Raw genomic sequence first — 17,369 nt, forward strand, 5'->3', positions numbered from 1 at the left:
GTGGCACCAAGACGCATCTTAGCTGTAGATCCCTGTTCGATCACGAAACTGGCCCAGTGCCAAGGATGGCCCGTGTCGAGGCTTACAAAGGAGCTCGTATTTAGGAAGTCACGATCCTCGTTGGTCCTAGCTTGCCAATGGTGGCTCATCGAATACGAGCTCCTTCGTACACCTAGGCAGCTTGACCCAGATGTCGCTCTCCGTATGCACATATACATATAATCGATACATTCTATGATCTAATCTACAGCTGGTGTAACTGAAACACTCTCGAGGCGGGATAACGTGGCGCATGGATCTTACCAGCCATCTCAGCGGGACAAATATCGTCAGCCTCGTCTGAGATACCACTATGGAGTCACGATTCAAATACAACCCGCTCAACGTTGAACGGCACGAGATCCGCTTGCTGAAGCTTCTTTCTCCAGGGAGTGGCCCTTCCCTCGCGAAATCGGCGCTGGTGAACTGCACGCTCGAGCATGTCTCCCTAGACGAAAACCCAAAGTATCAAGCGTTATCGTACGTTTGGGGTAATCCCGCCTTAACGACTCCGATCTGCGTCGATGGGAAAGTCTTCCAGGCAACGTTCAATCTCGAGGCTGCGCTGCGGCATCTTCGCAAGGAAGATGCGTCAGTCACGTTATGGGTAGACGCAGTGTGTATTGATCAGGGCAACAATGTCGAGAAAAGTGACCAGGTGCAGCGCATGGGCGACATCTATCGCAACGCGAGCGAAGTAGTCATCTGGCTTGGCCAGACCAAGCAGGAACATTCGAAACTCTGGGCCCAATTGAAGGAGCTGTCCCAATTATCGGCCGGAGGCGGTGCCCTGGAACTCAACATTGACGACCTAGTGGATGTCGATGAGAGGAATACTCGTGCGCCTTGGCTACTTAGTCTAAATCTCGAGTTGCAGAAGATGTTCGAGACGATTACGATCGGATACAGCAACGAAGATACACTTCTCATTGAGCCTCTCTTGAAACTACTCGGGCAGCCCTGGTGGTCACGGATCTGGGTAGTGCAGGAGTCTAGCCTCCCATTCCTGGCCCGGGTAGTCTGGGGTTCGAACGAGATGTACTGGGGTGAACTATGGGCTTCTCTGGGCTTCTCTGGGCTACATAGCGACGTGGCTTCACTTCCAATCCATTCATCTGATGGGTGATGAGTCATATTTCAGAGCTTTCTTTTTACTAGAGAGATCGCAGCAGTTTTGGGTGCCTCTAGTTGGGGCATGGGAGCGAGTTCACCGTCGGAGTGATGATAAGAAGGTCAAACTGATCGATATGCTTTTGCAGACTAGTGTCAGCTCGGCGTTGACGGCAACAGATCCAAGGGATCATATCTACGGCTTATTTGGTATTATCGAAGACGCGGATGAGCTTGGAATCAAAGTAGACTATTCGCTGAGCGTCGAGAGTGTCTATGAAGGTGTGGCGCGGGCGTTACTACGGACTGAAGGTCTGAAAATGCTCCAGTGCTGTCAGTACTCTGCTCGCCATCGATCAGGGACTTTACCTTCCTGGATACCAGACTGGTCATCTAGCCTCCGGCAGTTGCTGGATGGTTTGAGGATCCTTCTTCCGAGTGGTGTATACAACGCTTCCGGGTTGATGGACGCACGCGAAGCTCGACGGCTGGAAGAATGGAGGCAACGCATGGAGAAGCTGAATTGCCAGGATCCTTCTTTCTCCTTCCAAGCCTCTACTTCCTCTAACGACAGCGCAGCGACGGTGTTAGCATCTGAGGAATCGAAACCGGGCATTCTCCGCATTTTAGCAGCACCGGTAGACTCCATCCTTGCCGTCGGGGGCGCTTGGGAAGAAGCAAATGGCGCCTTAGACGGGCACTTCAGAGACATGCTCTGGGTCGAGGAACTCGAGCGGTTGGCAGAGAAGAGTGAGGGAGTATATTCCGAAGCGGCCAAAAAGGAAGCACTGTGGCGGACCCCAATCGCAGATCGGGGCCTGCCACGAATGACGTACATCTGGTTTCCACGCGCGACCACAGAGGCAATGGGTCACGATGTGCTGATGGGCAGATTTCCCCTCGATAAGATTAATGAACAGAGCCGGGGCTTTTATTATCAAAAGTCTAGGGCGTACCAAAAAATCCTCAGGGCTTTTGGGAAAGACAGACGCTTCTTTATCACGCAGACAGGTTTCTTAGGCCTCGGACCCGACCCTGCAGAGCCCGGCGATGAAGTCTATATCATCCAAGGGGCATCGACACCATTCGTTCTGCGACCCACAGAAGACAGCCGCTCCTACAAGATCATAGGCGAGGCTTACGTGCACGGAGTCATGGACGGCGAATTCATGCAGAAGAGACCAGAGATGACCACTATTGATCTATGCTAAGAGGCTGAGAAGGAGAACAATCCTGACGAGGTTTCGTGGACTCTGTATCTGATTCCAATTTATTGCTGAATTTCCTCTCTTGCATTTATCCAATCTGAAGCTCCAACAGCAGAACGCAGTAGCATTCTGATTTGTTCCAACCTTGTTTTTTAAACTCGACTCACGATTCACCTTTAGGCTCGAAAAATCGTGGTATGTCCGCGAAGATCACGCATCGCAAATCTATCATAATAAAAGCATACCAAGGCCCTTGAAATGCATATAACTATTACATGCAACGGATATAGCCGCAGTATACGCTATTTTAGTACATTTTCGCATTTTCGCCGTACTGATCGACATTCAGATCAAGCCGCGTCACCTCCACGATCGCGCCTTCCAAGAACTGCCATCGCCGTTCCATGTTGAGCTCCCGACCTTCTTTGTTCTCGTCGCCGGCTTCCGAGATCCTGATGATCCAATGAGGTGCTCCCATCTAAGCATTCGTCCCGACTCGGTAATGCAGGTCTTTATCCGGCCCATATAACAACACCTAGAATCCTCGTATCCTCATGTACAATCATATGTACGTATATTGAGCTACGCACATACAGTACCCGGGCCTTGGCTTTTTGATTCGAGGAGGCGTAATAGACTTGTCGATATGCCGGCTCTAGATGCGGAGACACGCGGTGCGCTAGATCGAGGCTGAATGGAAATGGGCTCATACATACCGCCTGCCGCCAGGCGCCTTGGCTGATTTCCGTTTCTGAGCAGACTTGCCCTGAGAAATTCTACCACAAGCCCATTGTTGGTCGTTATCGATTGTTCGTGCTCCGACAATTCACATTCACGATGCGCTTCTCAATTCTTGTATTCGCGTGCGCCGTCGCCGCCACACCCTTCCCCTGGGCTGCGGTCGAAGCAGTCACCTCCGTCCTGTCGTCCGTCGCTGCGTCTCCTACGGCCAATGCTACAAAGACACACCATCATAATCACCACAAAGAGCCGACGCCGACGTTCAAGCTGGCGTGCGAGTGCCAACAACCAATCATTCCGGCTGGACAGATGAATGCTAAGGAAGTGAGTTGAAAACATGATTACGACGGAAGAAGAACATCAGTCAAAAGGAGGACAGACGTAAAGTAGGCTTGATGTTCAAGCGCTAACGTATCGATGCAGCTGTGCGAATACAAGTACTTCCTGAACATGGCTTGCTTCCATCAAGCGCAGGGCGGATGTGCGTCGCCAACACTCACTGTAAGTTTTCGAATACCACATTTGGAAGGGACTCATGCACATTAAAAGAACTCGCTGACATTCGCAGTGTTGAAAAGATATATACACAAGCGCGAGGCCAGCGGACATTCATTTGAACGAGATATGCTGTTGTGCAAAATTCTACCAAGATGGTCCGGAAAATTACAAGACAGTTAATTCGTATTCTACTTACTTCGCATGCTTCATGTGCAATGATGTACCACGCCTCCACTTCTAGCATGCCAACCCTTCGCTCGACAGTGGTCGGCTCGTCCATCTTCCGCACCCAAGACTCCAAGAAATTGAACCATGATAGAACTCATACAGGTTGTTGTCGTGATCTACTCGGCATGGCGAGCGACATCCGGCGCAAAGACGATCCGAGGAAGGGCTGTATCCGTGCATACCGTATCCGTGGGAATGTCGATCCTAGGTTCCTTGGGCCGTTTGTCTATATGTCATGCTTGAAACGTGCCTGCTGAACGCCAAGTGTGAACGCCAAGTATAATCCAAACGTCTTGGCCGACAACAAACATCCGCAGTCCGAGAAACGTCAAGTGCAACCGAATAGCGGGGATCAGATCTCCGATAATAAGAACATGGATCTGATTACTAATGGTGAGGAAACGAAGCTCCTAGGTAGACATGATGACCGAAAGTTGAAGAGATGTTGAGTGATGTATGGTACGATATTATTTGGGTATCAAATATGGTGTCCGACCATAGATTTGGTGCATATCAGTTCGCTCTGTTGGCTATATACAGTGTCTTGAGGCCGATCCTTGCAGGGAAATCTACAAAGCTGGCACCGCATTATCTGTAGCCCACTGCTTGATCTTGTCGAAGTTCCGGCAGACGTGTTTCGAGTCGTAGTCGGGCACTGGTGCTTGCTTGCCGGGCACGGCGTGGTAGGTGAAGACGCTAACATCAGAAGCGCACATCAGCTTAGTGCGCAGTATCTCCACGCAATGATCTTGAACGATGTTAGTTGGTACACGAAGAGGGCTAATTTGGTTGCACTCACCCAAGTATGCTCGCACTTCTTCGGGCTTGCTGCTTTCATCCGACTGCAGCTTCGTGTAATGCTCTGGGTATGTCGCCATCCTCAAGAGGTTGAGGCATTGTAGCTGGTGGAAGACCTCAAGGCCAACGCGATATCCCGTCTCGTCCGATCTAGGATCGGATACCTTGAGAGAATCCATAGGCTTCTTGAGCTTGGGGAATTCGTTCACAGTGACCATCTGGTCCGGGACATACGCGATGTCTAACCATGCATTGTTGACCTCTTGTGATACACCGACGTACTTTGAGGAGTTGACAGGGCTGGGCAGCTTGAACTCGACTTCTCTATACTCGACGACGTTCATAGCCGGCGCTGTCTGCGGTTAATGGAGGATATCATACAGTGGCATTGCTTGACGTACAGAAGACTCCGAACTCATCCATCAGTCTCGCTGCAGAGTAGGTGGATTGCGATTTTTGGGCGTATACAGCGCAGATCAATGTCAAAAGAGACATGGTGAACACGAAGAGGTTCGCCAATAGAAGGTAGGTCATTCCTTTTCGCTTCGCGCTTTCTTTGAAATGGTTCCTGTCAAGGAACGACGTGGTCTCGCCATCCTGCGAGAAGTCATCGTACTCGGCATCGTTCTGTGCCTGCTTCTCCAACCTGGCGCTGTTGGGCTGCATCTTGCAATTCGGCGGAGTATCAAAAAGGGTATTAGGTAGAGTAGAAACAAATTATGCTAGATCCAGCCAGCGAAATACGAAGGAAACAGAAAGATTGCGGTCAACGCTGGAGAATGAGAGTGCAGGATGAGGAACTCAGGCAGAAAAGGCGGAGCATAGAAAAAGCCCGCAACTCGGCAAAAACCTCAGACGCGTGACGCGAATCGCGAACCCCAGAGCTGAAGGCGGCATCGCTCCGAGTGGTGTAGCACAGCATTGAATTGCGGAGAAGTGAACAGCACGAGGCAACAGAGCCCTGGCTAAGCTTCGCAAGGCAAGACGAGCCGTAAACAAGCATTTCTGCGACAGCGCCACGGAGACGCGAACCGATGTGGTTGGTGGACGAAGCGACGAGGTTTTGAATGCACGCTAAGCGATGTCGTGAGTCTCATCGTTCCGCACCACTGTTTGATCTTGGCGATCGCGCACACGGAGCTCTAACAACGATCCTGACACCTGAGAAGTGACAAGACGTCTCCACGACCGCGTCTCTGCCGCCCATTTGCTACAGCGGCATTTTGCCTGCGCTGCTTGCGACGAATGGTTGATGGGGACCGCGGACAAGCTTTGTTTCAGTATACGACTATTATCGGCTGGGATGGACGATCCCAAGTGAGAAGCATTGCCAGCGCGTGGTTAGAGCGACAGTCTGGTAGTGCTGTTTCTGCCGGATAGCCAACCGACTATACCGATTGATCAGAAAGAGGGAGCGTGTCCAGCCAATCGCACACTGCAGTAGTCAGCACGGGAAACATGAAGCCCACTTGTTCTGGCCGCGAGGCGCTATGTGTCTCTCTTACCGGGCGTGACAGCCTTGTCTTGAACGGAACCCGAATTGGATGTGCGTGCTCGTCTTGACGCTCGTCCGTAATGCTAGTGTCAATGCTTCCGCGTCTCAGGAGCCCAGGCGATGACCAGTGCTGAACCTGACAGGAGGGATGGCTAGAATATAAACCCCTCCGTCAGTCGTATCAGGCCATCTCGGTAGGCGTTGATCGTACTCAAACTTGCTCATTCACTCTCAATTCCCTCATTTGCTTCATTCGGCTGGACCACCTTGTTAGACATTCTTTTCATCACGCCTTACCTCTTTCATCATGAGATTCGCTGCTATTGCCCTCCTTCTAGGAGCCACTAGTGCCTATGTGGTCACCAACAACAATGCCAGGAGCGATGCTGCTGTGGCTGCCCGTAATGTTGTGAGCGGAAGTGTTTCTGATATTGCCCTCGACGCACGGGATCCTCACCACAAGGTATGTTGCACAAGCTCAGACTCATCTAGCATATACTGACTGTGCACAGGGCCGCAAGAACAACCGTCGTGAAGTCGAGGAGGTCGAGGTTGAGGCTCGGGATCCCCACCGTGAGTTGCTTGCCATTGCCAATACAATACAACAACTAACAAAACATAGACAAGGGAAAGAAGAACAACCGTCGTGAAATCGAGATTGAGGAGCGCGATCCCCATCATAAAGGAAAAAAGCAAAACCGTCGCGGAATCGAAATCGAGGAGCGTGACCCCCATCGTACGTCCCCCACCATTGACAAAAGTTCACAACTAATCATTGAACAGACAAAGGACGCAAGAACAACAAGCGTGAAGTCGACGAAGTTGAGGTCGAGGCTCGCGATCCTCATCACAAGGTAGGCAGCCTAGTCTAAAGCTCACCTTACACATACTTATGAGAACAGGGCAAGAAGCAACAGCGTGAGGTTGAGGTTGAGGCTCGTGAGCCCCACCACAAGGGCAAGAAGCAACAGCGTGAGGTCGAGGTTGAGGCTCGTGAGCCCCACCACAAGGGCAAGAAGCAACAGCGTGAGGTCGAGGTTGAGGCTCGTGAGCCCCACCACAAGGGCAAGAAGCAACAGCGTGAGGTCGAGGTTGAGGCTCGCGAGCCCCACCACAAGGGCAAGAAGCAACAGCGTGAGGTCGAGGTTGAGGCTCGTGAGCCCCACCACAAGGGCAAGAAGCAACAGCGTGAGGTCGAGGTTGAGGCTCGTGAGCCCCACCACAAGGGCAAGAAGCAACAGCGTGAGGTCGAGGTTGAGGCTCGTGAGCCCCACCACAAGGGAAAGAAGCAAAATCGCGAGGTCGACGTCGAGGCTCGTGACCCTCATCACAAAGGTCGCAAGGGCAACTAAAGAAGCAATTGAGCTTCAAAGCTGGATTCAAGTGGTGACTTTGTCTTCATCTTGAGTTTCCGGGCAGATTGCGCATCAGGTGGATGTAATGAGTTTCGAGATTTCCCACGGTACCTATTCTGGTCTCCTGTATTTAAACGTTAGTCGAGTGTGTAGTATATGGGGGCTGGCCAATTAAAAGAGTGTTTTGAGCATAATCTATTCCCTACTGCATGTGACTATCTGACAAACATGCGGAAAATGAAACGTGACCAGTATCAGAGCGCGCTATGCGGAGTGGTAAGTCCGCATGCGGCTATGGCTATTTTGCGACTGCTCAAGCTTCAGTAACACGTCAATTCCGAAGACAGCAACATATTGTAGAGTAGCATAGGTCTTGGGTAATCGGGAAAAGATACGTCGGGTTGTAGAGCGTTGAAAGCCTAGGTGGAGTACTAATTTGCGACTGCCTGCCTATGTTGGCCTTCATCGATGCGTCATCGCTGCAAAGTTATAGCACTAGAAAGCACCAGTAGCATCAACGAACGATTGCGAAGACAGATGTAGTTGCCTGGCAGTCGAATTTGGACAAACCTTGGCTTCTATCATTATATCTGATGGCGTGTTTGGAGAATACACGTTCGACTTGGCATGTGGAGTAGTCGGTCTTCTTTCAATCTATACCACTTGCAGCTAGTGTTAGAAAACTAAACCTCATTCGGTGCGCCTTCCACAACTTCAGGGCAACACCTCACGATGTAAATACAGCTCTACAACGACTTAAATCGATAATGTGGAAAAGGAAAGTGTTTTGAAGGCAACGTGGCATCTCTGCGGCATCGCCACTATAAACACGAGTCAAGGTAGTGGCCACGGTAGTCATATCGCTAGCATCAGGCACCGATTTACTACACGAGGATTGCCAACTTCCCCCACAATTCAATCACCAACCCTGCCGCGACTATTTATTTGACCACATTCGTCCTCTTCTTAGTTTGAACTGTGTACAGACGAAAAACAGTACTCTGAGTGCATCCCCCCGCCTAACTAGGAGAAGTTCTTCTGCGCGGAGAAGCTTGCTTCTGGCTGACACCGTTTCTAAATCAACATATAAGATCTAAAACGTTCAGTACAACATGTCAGATTTTGTACTTGTTGAATCGCCGACCAATGATGAGTTTCCCACCGACGAAAACACAGCGAATGGGGCTACCTCCACCAAGGATGAACAAACCGCTCCAACATTGAAGCCAGACGGAAAGAACAAGATTTCGAAGTCACGACTAGCCTTTCTAGACGCCCACCCTTTCGTCAGATCAAGTGTCACAGAGAAGATCTATGGTTGCATGATCGGCTCCGCGCTTGGAGACGTTATCGGGCTGTACACTGAATTTTTACCAAAGCACGCCTGCGCTACGATTTATAGATCGAGGAAGTTTAGCCTGGTAGACCCGGCTACGGAGGTCTATGCGGATACTCATCGATGTAAGTCTCCTAATTCGCGAGCTCCCTTCTTTCTGTTCTTCCTACCTGTTTACTTTGAAGACTTTCGGCCCACCAGCTTGCAGCACTAAAGCACAGCAAATCAAAAAAGCACTGATAATTCCTGGCGGCTATGTCTTCGCCGATCGCCCCGATACATGCAAGGCAGAGTCAGAGTTAGAGTTTGTCATGGACGACACCTCAAAACCGTACTCGTGAAACTACTGGGAGATAATACGCCACACCCCTCCTCCCGTCACCTCAATCCTCTTCGTTCCCCAGTCCAACCATATCATCAACAAGCTTCATTCCACTAATACGAGTAGTACGCTTCGCACCCCGCGCCTGGACCGACGACACAGATCAAGCCCTTCTCATCCTCCTCTCGTACCTCCAGCGCCCTTCCAATCCCACCAACCTCCCCCAAGACTTCGCCCACCGCCTGCATATTTGGACCTCCCACGGCCTACTCGCTTTAAACCGCCCTCCATGCGGCATCGGCGCCCTCGTCAGCTCCATTGTTAAGACTCCTACCTATCTGGAAGACCCAGCATCAGCAGCAACAGCAACATGGTTGAAGAGTGGGAGGAACGTCGCCCCCAACGGCAGCCTCATGCGTACGCATCCCATCGGAATTATCGGAGTGGTCATGAGTGAGTTCGAAACCTTCGACCTTGCCGCCACCGTAAGCAAAACAACGCACGCCGATCCGCGCTGCACAGTCTCCGTTCTTGTCGTTGTGGCACTGATCCGCGGTCTCCTCCGCGGCGAAGTTCGTTGCGAAGAGCACATCGACGGCGCCATAGCCAGCGCATACGGCTACGTCCTCTCTTCTCCCGCTCTCATCTCGCCCTCCCCTGATGAGCCGCACATCTTTGAGCAGGCGGGTGGAATACCACTGCACCTCTCGCGCTCCGAGCTCTCGCGACACGTTGTCGCCGCATCCTTCGATGAACTCGACTTGGATGACAGAAGAGAAATGGGATACGTGTACAAGTGTCTCGGCTCCGCTATTCTGTGCTTGAGGAAATGTATGCGCGCAACGGGCGCGTCTCTTTCCCCCTCAAAGACGGCTTCTCCTATCCCATCGCAAGCCCTCTTCGAGGACATCATGACAGAGCTTATTATGCAAGGTGGCGACGCTAACACCAACGGTGCAGTGGCAGGTGCGCTTATGGGTGCGTACCTGGGGCATGCGTACCTGCCGGCTCATTGGGCAACTGGACTTGCGCATAGGGAGTGGCTGGATGAGAAGATACTAAGGTTGTGTAAGGTAATAGGTGTGCTTGAGGGGGAGGTGCGAGAGGAGGCGGATGAGCAGCCTGATTGTGGAAAGGGGTTGATGAGTACGGCGGAGTTGGAAGCTCGAGATCGCGCTATGTTGCTTGGGATTATGGAGCGGAAGAGGATTAGACAAGAGCAAGAGAGAAAAAAGGATGGGCAGAGCAAGGGTTTCGCAGCTTGGTTTGGCAGTTAAGCTGGGAGAGAATCATTATTTGCGTGATATTCACGTTTGAAGAGATGCATGAGCGTTAAAGAATGCGGTAGAGATCAATCGGAAGGGCAACGCATTTATAAGGATACTGTGCATAGGGGGATGTTCCTCTATAGGTAAGGCGGTGACACAGAATCAATGTAACATTGCACATATGGTCACTACATGTGATGTTCTACGATGCTGATATTCTACACACGGTTCCCTGATGGTATCCCTATGATGTGACATATGGTACATGTACAATGGCGTTCCCACGCCTCTTCTTCCCGGACACTAATCGTACGTAGGCCTTAAGCAATTGCCCACCCTCTTCGTTTTCTCTTTTCTCGTCTTCAACCTTCTGTCTTGAAAAATACACAGCCGAAGAAAATTGACCTCCATCCATGCATGCATGCCAAAGCGGACCCAGATAACTCCAAAGTGTGGTCGTGCAGTGGAAACTTATACAATGACTTCACCGCAATCGACCATGTTCGGCTTCCACTTGCTCGTATCCAGTTCGCCCTCCATGCTACTCGGGACGGTCACGTCTAGTGGTTTGTAGAGACACCATGCTTTTAGAGCTGCTGCCGCTGCGCGGAACCTTGCCTCGTCCAGTGAGGCGCCAGCTCCTTCCCCAAGCTTGTCCTTTCCGCTGTAGACGCCGACCACGAATACGGGATGCCTGCTTAGTCGACCGGTCTCTGAGATGAGACGAGCGACTGGGGCCTCGAAGCCTTCTCGTGCGCAGAGTCGCGACAGATCGCGGGTAGGTGTGCGGAAGTCGAACATTTCGGAGAGGTCAAGGTGTCGGCTGAGGAAGTGGTTCTTGAAGAAACGCTTCACAAGGGGTGCTCCGAGATGCAGGTGTAATGATCCGACTAGGGCACGCACGAAAGACTGCGCCGCCTCTTCCATCGGTACGGGTACGTCGGTCAAAGAGTGTGGGCTCGGCGGTGCGTTATGGGAACCGAACTCGTCCGTTGCAACAATTCTGTGTGTTTGGGTGACATTCCATTTCCACGGCGCTTGCCTTCTCAATGCCGCCGGAACGCCTTCTCCCGGCTTCAAACGCTTGAACTGCAATAGGCCGGGCTCTACCTCACCTCCTGGCTCCGCTGCGGCCTCGATGCCCCATTCGCTGGCAAGGACAGCCAAGGCTCTTGGTCCGACATATGCGTTCTGTGCGGCGAAAGCTACCTCCATGGGTAGTCGAGGGTAGTTGCAGAGTAGATGTTCGGTGGTGTAGTAGCCAAGGAGATTCGCTCCAAGGATGGACAGGGACGCATTGTTGAAGGCGGGATCAGGGTCGGCGGAAGGATGTACAAGCGTCCGGGCGAGCGTCTGAAGAGGAAATCGTTGTGGCAGTGACAGTCGTGCTCGTAGAGCTGAAAGCTTTATTGATTGTAATGCCTCATAGGGATGTGGTGATGGCATGTGCTCTGGCTTCACAGAGCGATGGGGTTTTCTTGACGGCCCTCTCGTCTTCTCCGTCTTTATCGCGGGCGATTCTATCTCAATCTGCTCCCCCCCGAAATCTTCAACGGCAGCCGTCGTCTGAAAACGCGCTTGTATCCTGTGATTATGGGGCGCGATGGTCCTGTGCAGGGCGGCGGCATATGGACAGAGCGGGCGGCGCGCAGCACTCGGGGCCAGCGAGGTGGTGGCACATGACGATATGCGTATTCGCTTCATTAATGACACGACGGGGAGAAAAAGGGAAAATTAAAAAGAGGAAGGACGAAGGCGGGACGCAATTGGGCTGTCGTGTGTCTCCTGGAGCTCCGCTGATCGCGACTTCCAAAATTTCTGGGACGCTTAGTCAGGAGGCAGGCGCGGCACTAGCTTGCAACCTCACGCCAAAGCTCCGACGACGAGAACTCACAACACCACAGCACAACGATTCACAATGGGCGGCGGAGGAAAGATCCCGTAAGAGCGCTGCGTCAATGTCTCGTGCCATGCATTTCTGACCTGCTACTGCGCAGATACCCCAAACACGTCTGGTCGCCAGCCGGCGGTTGGTACGCCCAACCCGCCAACTGGAAAGCCAACACCTTCGTCATGGGCGCCGTGCTCGCCAGCATCGTCGGAGCCACCTGGATGCTCAGCGCAAATCTCGAGTACCGCGACAAGATGCCTCAGGAAGGCCGATTCTTCCCCAGCCGATAGTACAGACACCTACTTCAGAACAGCGAACACCAAGCTAACGATGTCTAGTTGGAGCAAGCAGATCGTCGAACACGAGCGGAGACTGAAGGAGGAGAAATAGACAGATAGGAGGTCACGGCGAGTTAGCGGAGGAGCACCGGCGATACATGCTAGAGCATATCACGGCTGTATATATCTACCCAGCCTTTCCTTGAATTCTGAAAGTCTATCCTCGACAAGAACACCGTTCCAAGTTTCCTCGCCCTGTGGAGAATGCGATAATATGGGCATGCCAACTTGTTCAATGGCGAAGCTCGCCGAGATAGCGCCCCATATGGCAGCCTCCTCGATGCGCTTGAGCCCGGGAGCACCTCTGCCTCTTACTAACCCCACCGCTAAACCCCCAAGAAATCCGTTGCCTCCGCCAGTTGGGTCAACGACGTTTTGCGCCAGCTGATGGTATGCAGGCAACCACTTTCTGGACCCTGACTGAGTGACAAGGCAGCCATCTTTACCAGCTCTTACGACGACACTACCTTTCCCTTCCACGCCAATACCGCTTTCCAGCCATTCATCGCAGAGCTCTTCGATCAAACGGTAGTTCACATGGTCCTTGCCGTTCGTGTCCCTTCCGAAAAAGCCACCGAGCTCAGCATGATTGGGACTGACGCAGTCAACATGTCTAAGCGCTTGCAAGCAATTAGGCATCTCGTCCGGAATACAGAGATCAGGCACTGGCTCCCAAACGAACAGCGGACGAGGAGACGGCGCACGGCCGGACTGATTCCGCAGTGCGAGGATGTTATCCACTAGATCGATGCACCGCAGTGGAGAGCAGATGAGGTGGAAAGACTTGGACCAGAGCAACTGCGTATCAGCCAACGCATGGTGGTCAAGACGTAATTTTGGGGTCGTGTAACGGAAAGCTGCAACATCAGTATGCGCTTAACCCGCAGCTCGGTCGAGCATACCTCTGTGTTCATTATCGCCGTAACCGTTCCAGCCCCGCGTCGTCAATCTTTCGGGCGTTTCGCGAATGAGAACACCCGTTTCCCAGCTAGCAATGGTCTCTCGAAGCGCAGCAGGGAAGTCGGATCCGCAATCAACAATCCATCCCACTGCTTTGGATCGTGGGGGCGGAGAGAATATGCGCGCACCCAGCGCTGAGTACGAACCAGCACCGCCGAGGATGTCCCTAACGGGCGGCTTGGGTGGTGCGAACTCGATCTCATCTAAAACCTATTAAACAGAGGCCACAAGCGGCGACACAGAGATTCAAGTACCAATGATGAACATGCCCAACGTGCAGAAATCCATGTCTTCGGCCGCTTGCGCCATGATTGTGGTTCATGTACGCAAGCTCGGAGCTTGTAGAAGAGCTCGCTGACGCATGCACCTTGAATGGCGGGCGCTGGGGAAGATGCGGCTTGGCGACGCGCTAACATGGTAATCGCATGGTCCAAGTACCCTTTCTGACGCTGCCTTGTTACATTGCCAACACTTGAAGCTGCATTCGCGCCGTACCGAGGAGCACATTCCCTCGTACCACTCACTTATTCCTAGCATCGAATTCTTCTAGAAGGCAAGCGCTGTGTATCATAGCTGCAGCTGCCCGCCCCGGAACCCTAGACCGAGCTCCCCCTTCTTTGGTTGCGTAGTGAGCAACCGCACAACGGCAACATGGCACAAACGGGCATGCACAACCTTCAGACCCTTATTAAAAGGTAAGTCCAGGAAGGCTCACCTTGCTTCTCCACCAAATGTACACATGGCGGACAAGACCATCCTCGGCCGCTCTGGCGCGGTGCCGTTACCAGGAAGTAGACTGACGGCTGCGCTCACCAGGCTCGAAGCTGCCACCAGCCGACTCGAGGATATAGCATCCACCTCGGTCGGTCCCGATTCCGACGCCCCCAATGGAGCGTCCGCACATCCATCTGCCACAGCCGGCGCTGCGACGAGCGCCGCACCCCAAGCGAAAGCTGCCGAGAGCTTGCCCCCCTCGGTCGAGGCTTTCGATGCCATCATCAACACCGACCTGAAGCCGTGGCTGGAACTGAGCAGCAAGTTGGGCAATGTTATCGACGGACAGGCCAAAGCTGTGCAGCAAGCCTTCACCGCACAGAGAGACTTCCTCTTCATTGCAGCCAAGGCGAAGAAGCCGGATATCTCCACGCATACAGAGATTCTGAAGCACCTGCAGGCCGCCATAGGAGAGGTCGACGAGATCCGTTCGGGCAACAGAGACCGCGCGCTGCAGAACCCATTGACCATGGTTGCGGACAGCGCCTGGGCTTTGGGCTGGGTGACCGTCGAAGGAAGCCCCAAGCCGCACGAGTATCTCAACGAGCTTTTCGGTGGTGCTCAGATGGCTGGAAACAAGGTTCTCACCGAGCACAAGGATAGGTACGCAATCGAAGGACCCAATGTATTCCCCAGTAGCTGACTTGCAAAGCGAGGACAAGACGTACGTTGAATGGGTTCGCGCATATTACAAACTGTTCAAGTCGCTCTCCGAATACGTGAAGAAGTTCCACACTTCCGGTGTCGCTTGGAATAAGGACGGCATCGACGCGAAGGAAGCCGCCCAGCAAATCAAGAGTGGCTCAACTGCTTCCGCCTCCAACATCCCTCCGCCGCCTCCACCTCCTCCGGCTGGCGGTATTCCTCCACCTCCAGGTCCTCCCCCGCCACCAGGCCCTCCTCCACCAGGTGGTCTGCCTCCGCCGCCGTCTAAGAAGGCGGCGCCGGATATGGGAGCCGTGTTTGATGATTTGAACAGGGGCGAATCAGTCACGAAGGGCCTTAAGAAGGTGGACCCCAGCCAAATGACTCACAAGAACCCTTCACTGCGAGCCAGCGCGCCCGTGCCGACACGCAGCGACAGCAACGGGTCGCTAAGGAGTAAGAGTCCAGCGCCTCCGGGCAAGAAGCCCAAGCCCGAATCAATGCGGACTAAGAAGCCGCCGAAGAAGGAGCTTGACGGCAACAGGTGGATCATAGTGAGTATAAAGTTGCCATGAATAACGGTATATGCTGACAATTCTTCAGGAACACTTCGACAGCCCAACTGACATGATTGAGATTGACGCTGAGATCAATCAAACCATCCTCATCTCACGATGCAAGAACACCACCATCCGCATCAATAACAAAGCGAACGCCATCTCCATCGATAACTCTGAGAAGACTTCTATCGTCATCGACTCTCTGGTCAGCTCAGTCGACGTCATCAAGTGTCCCAAGTTTGCCCTCCAGGTCGTCGGTACTCTCCCAACGCTGCTCCTCGACCAAGTTGACGGTGCTACCGTATATCTCAGTGAGGACTCTCAAAACACTGAGATTCTTTCCAGCAAATCCTCAAATGTCAACATTAACCTGCCCGTAGAAGATGACCACGTCGAGCACGCGGTTCCGGAGCAAATCCGGACATACATCAAGGATGGCAAGCTGATGAGCGAGATCGTGGAGCACGCTGGATAGTTTCTGGTCGGTAGAGGGATGTGTAAGATGTAGATGTAGGGTTTGACGTTGATTGTATTGAATGCATGCATTGGGTGGAGTCTGACATGCTGTGCTGAGGCATTTGTAGCCAGCTAGCGCGCAGTCTTTTTGAATGCAAAGCTTGATCCCTTTGATAATCTACCTATATATTGGTTACAATATCGATCTTCTATTGGATGTTTAGAACTTAGTTCACTCGGTGTTCCATTCTCCACCTCCGCCTCCGCCTCATGCACAGCCTCTAGACGTCTACACTAAGCACTGTATTCGTGGAGCTACCAGCAGCCTTTACACAACATCTGGGAAAGGTCTGCCCTCATCCTACCAAGTTAGCAGATAATCCATGTCTACAACAGTACTACTTCCTCCCCAGTGACTACTGATTTCATCCCATATAAGCTTACACATGGCCTTGACCTTTTGTACATAGTAAGCGTCTATCTAACCATCAGCGCCATCAACGGCACATGGGATCTGCTCCCCATGCGACCGGCTACACTATCTGTAACATCTACGTAGATAGAGAAACACCGCTCTCTCGCATGCTATTTCTCAACCCGGAAAACGAAGGCCCTGTTTGCAAGCTAAGATCTGAACATTGTCAGCCCATCCATAAGATCAAACAACGGTGTTATCGTCGCTGGATATGCAATTACGGTCAAGCGCAAAGAAGGAGTCAGCATCATGAGGCTCGCTAGCTAGTGTCTGTTTCTGTACCTTTCCGATTGGGGATGCGGCCAGGCTGGAATGTCCGCAGGGTAAGCTCGTCACTCCTGGCTAGCCTACATGTACTTTGGTGAGATGCGCGCTGGAAATGGCCTGTTACATGACTTGGCTGATCAGACTGTAATACCCTAACCAGTTTAGAACGAAGTGGCACGATGTGTGTAGGGCGTGGAGAGGGGTATGAGATTGTCATCGATCTCATCTGTGTCTATCGCTATGCCGGTGTCTAGCTGCATCATTTCAGTCCTGATCAACCGCGAATATCGTGATGCACAACAGAAAAGTAGTGTGTGAGCTAGGCAATGTCATAGATGACTTGGGCTGGCGTGAGTGCTCGTAAAGCTCCACGATGGTAGTAGTCTAGCTTATTCGTTAATTGCAAGAGTCTACAGTAGTTCATTCTCCCATCGGTAAGCTTTGCTCTTAGATAAGGCAAATAAGTTCAACATTATCACAGGTGTTAATTCTGCTCATCGAGGTCTGCCTAATGCAGTGTCGTCGAAAGCCTATATACTGGACACTACGCTAATTGTACGCCAGTAGGTGATCAAGGAAAGTTGTGCTGCGCGTGTACTCGTAAA

The 17,369-nt window shown here is 52.3% G+C and overlaps 8 protein-coding genes across 8 annotated transcripts; 5 read left to right on the forward strand and 3 right to left on the reverse strand.

Moving 5' to 3' along the window:
* Positions 1-352: 352 nt before the first annotated feature.
* Positions 353-2,360, forward strand: N0V89_005284 (uncharacterized protein; the record flags this gene model as incomplete). The annotated part of the gene is made up of 2 exons (XM_056214061.1): positions 353-1,085; positions 1,228-2,360. 2 exons carry the CDS (start codon positions 353-355, stop codon positions 2,358-2,360), a joined length of 1,866 nt encoding a protein of 621 aa, XP_056071328.1.
* Positions 2,361-4,393: 2,033 nt separating this feature from the next.
* N0V89_005285 (uncharacterized protein) lies at positions 4,394-5,288 on the reverse strand (the record flags this gene model as incomplete). Its single annotated transcript, XM_056214062.1, has 2 exons — positions 4,394-4,974; positions 5,024-5,288. The coding sequence occupies 2 exons, from the start codon at positions 5,286-5,288 to the stop codon at positions 4,394-4,396; spliced, it is 846 nt and encodes a 281-aa protein (XP_056071329.1).
* Positions 5,289-6,424: 1,136 nt separating this feature from the next.
* Positions 6,425-7,469, forward strand: N0V89_005286 (uncharacterized protein; the record flags this gene model as incomplete). Its single annotated transcript, XM_056214063.1, has 5 exons — positions 6,425-6,580; positions 6,630-6,690; positions 6,740-6,853; positions 6,901-6,971; positions 7,020-7,469. The coding sequence occupies 5 exons, from the start codon at positions 6,425-6,427 to the stop codon at positions 7,467-7,469; spliced, it is 852 nt and encodes a 283-aa protein (XP_056071330.1).
* Positions 7,470-8,584: 1,115 nt separating this feature from the next.
* On the forward strand, positions 8,585-10,407 carry N0V89_005287 (uncharacterized protein; the record flags this gene model as incomplete). Its single annotated transcript, XM_056214064.1, has 2 exons — positions 8,585-8,789; positions 9,257-10,407. 2 exons carry the CDS (start codon positions 8,585-8,587, stop codon positions 10,405-10,407), a joined length of 1,356 nt encoding a protein of 451 aa, XP_056071331.1.
* A 462-nt stretch (positions 10,408-10,869) lies between these two features.
* mrpl3 (54S ribosomal protein L3 mitochondrial) lies at positions 10,870-12,102 on the reverse strand (the record flags this gene model as incomplete). Its single annotated transcript, XM_056214065.1, has 1 exon — positions 10,870-12,102. One exon carries the CDS (start codon positions 12,100-12,102, stop codon positions 10,870-10,872), a length of 1,233 nt encoding a protein of 410 aa, XP_056071332.1.
* Positions 12,103-12,316: 214 nt separating this feature from the next.
* N0V89_005289 (uncharacterized protein) lies at positions 12,317-12,679 on the forward strand (the record flags this gene model as incomplete). The annotated part of the gene is made up of 3 exons (XM_056214066.1): positions 12,317-12,339; positions 12,396-12,578; positions 12,628-12,679. The coding sequence occupies 3 exons, from the start codon at positions 12,317-12,319 to the stop codon at positions 12,677-12,679; spliced, it is 258 nt and encodes an 85-aa protein (XP_056071333.1).
* A 59-nt stretch (positions 12,680-12,738) lies between these two features.
* N0V89_005290 (uncharacterized protein) lies at positions 12,739-13,896 on the reverse strand (the record flags this gene model as incomplete). Its single annotated transcript, XM_056214067.1, has 3 exons — positions 12,739-13,484; positions 13,530-13,790; positions 13,842-13,896. The coding sequence occupies 3 exons, from the start codon at positions 13,894-13,896 to the stop codon at positions 12,739-12,741; spliced, it is 1,062 nt and encodes a 353-aa protein (XP_056071334.1).
* A 342-nt stretch (positions 13,897-14,238) lies between these two features.
* On the forward strand, positions 14,239-16,041 carry SRV2 (suppressor of rasval19; the record flags this gene model as incomplete). Its single annotated transcript, XM_056214068.1, has 4 exons — positions 14,239-14,282; positions 14,404-14,964; positions 15,014-15,560; positions 15,610-16,041. 4 exons carry the CDS (start codon positions 14,239-14,241, stop codon positions 16,039-16,041), a joined length of 1,584 nt encoding a protein of 527 aa, XP_056071335.1.
* Positions 16,042-17,369: the final 1,328 nt, after the last annotated feature.

This window comes from Didymosphaeria variabile (assembly GCF_027946475.1).
Source record: "Didymosphaeria variabile strain IMI 356815 chromosome Unknown scaffold_4, whole genome shotgun sequence".
Taxonomy (NCBI): Eukaryota; Fungi; Ascomycota; class Dothideomycetes; order Pleosporales; family Didymosphaeriaceae; genus Didymosphaeria; species Didymosphaeria variabile.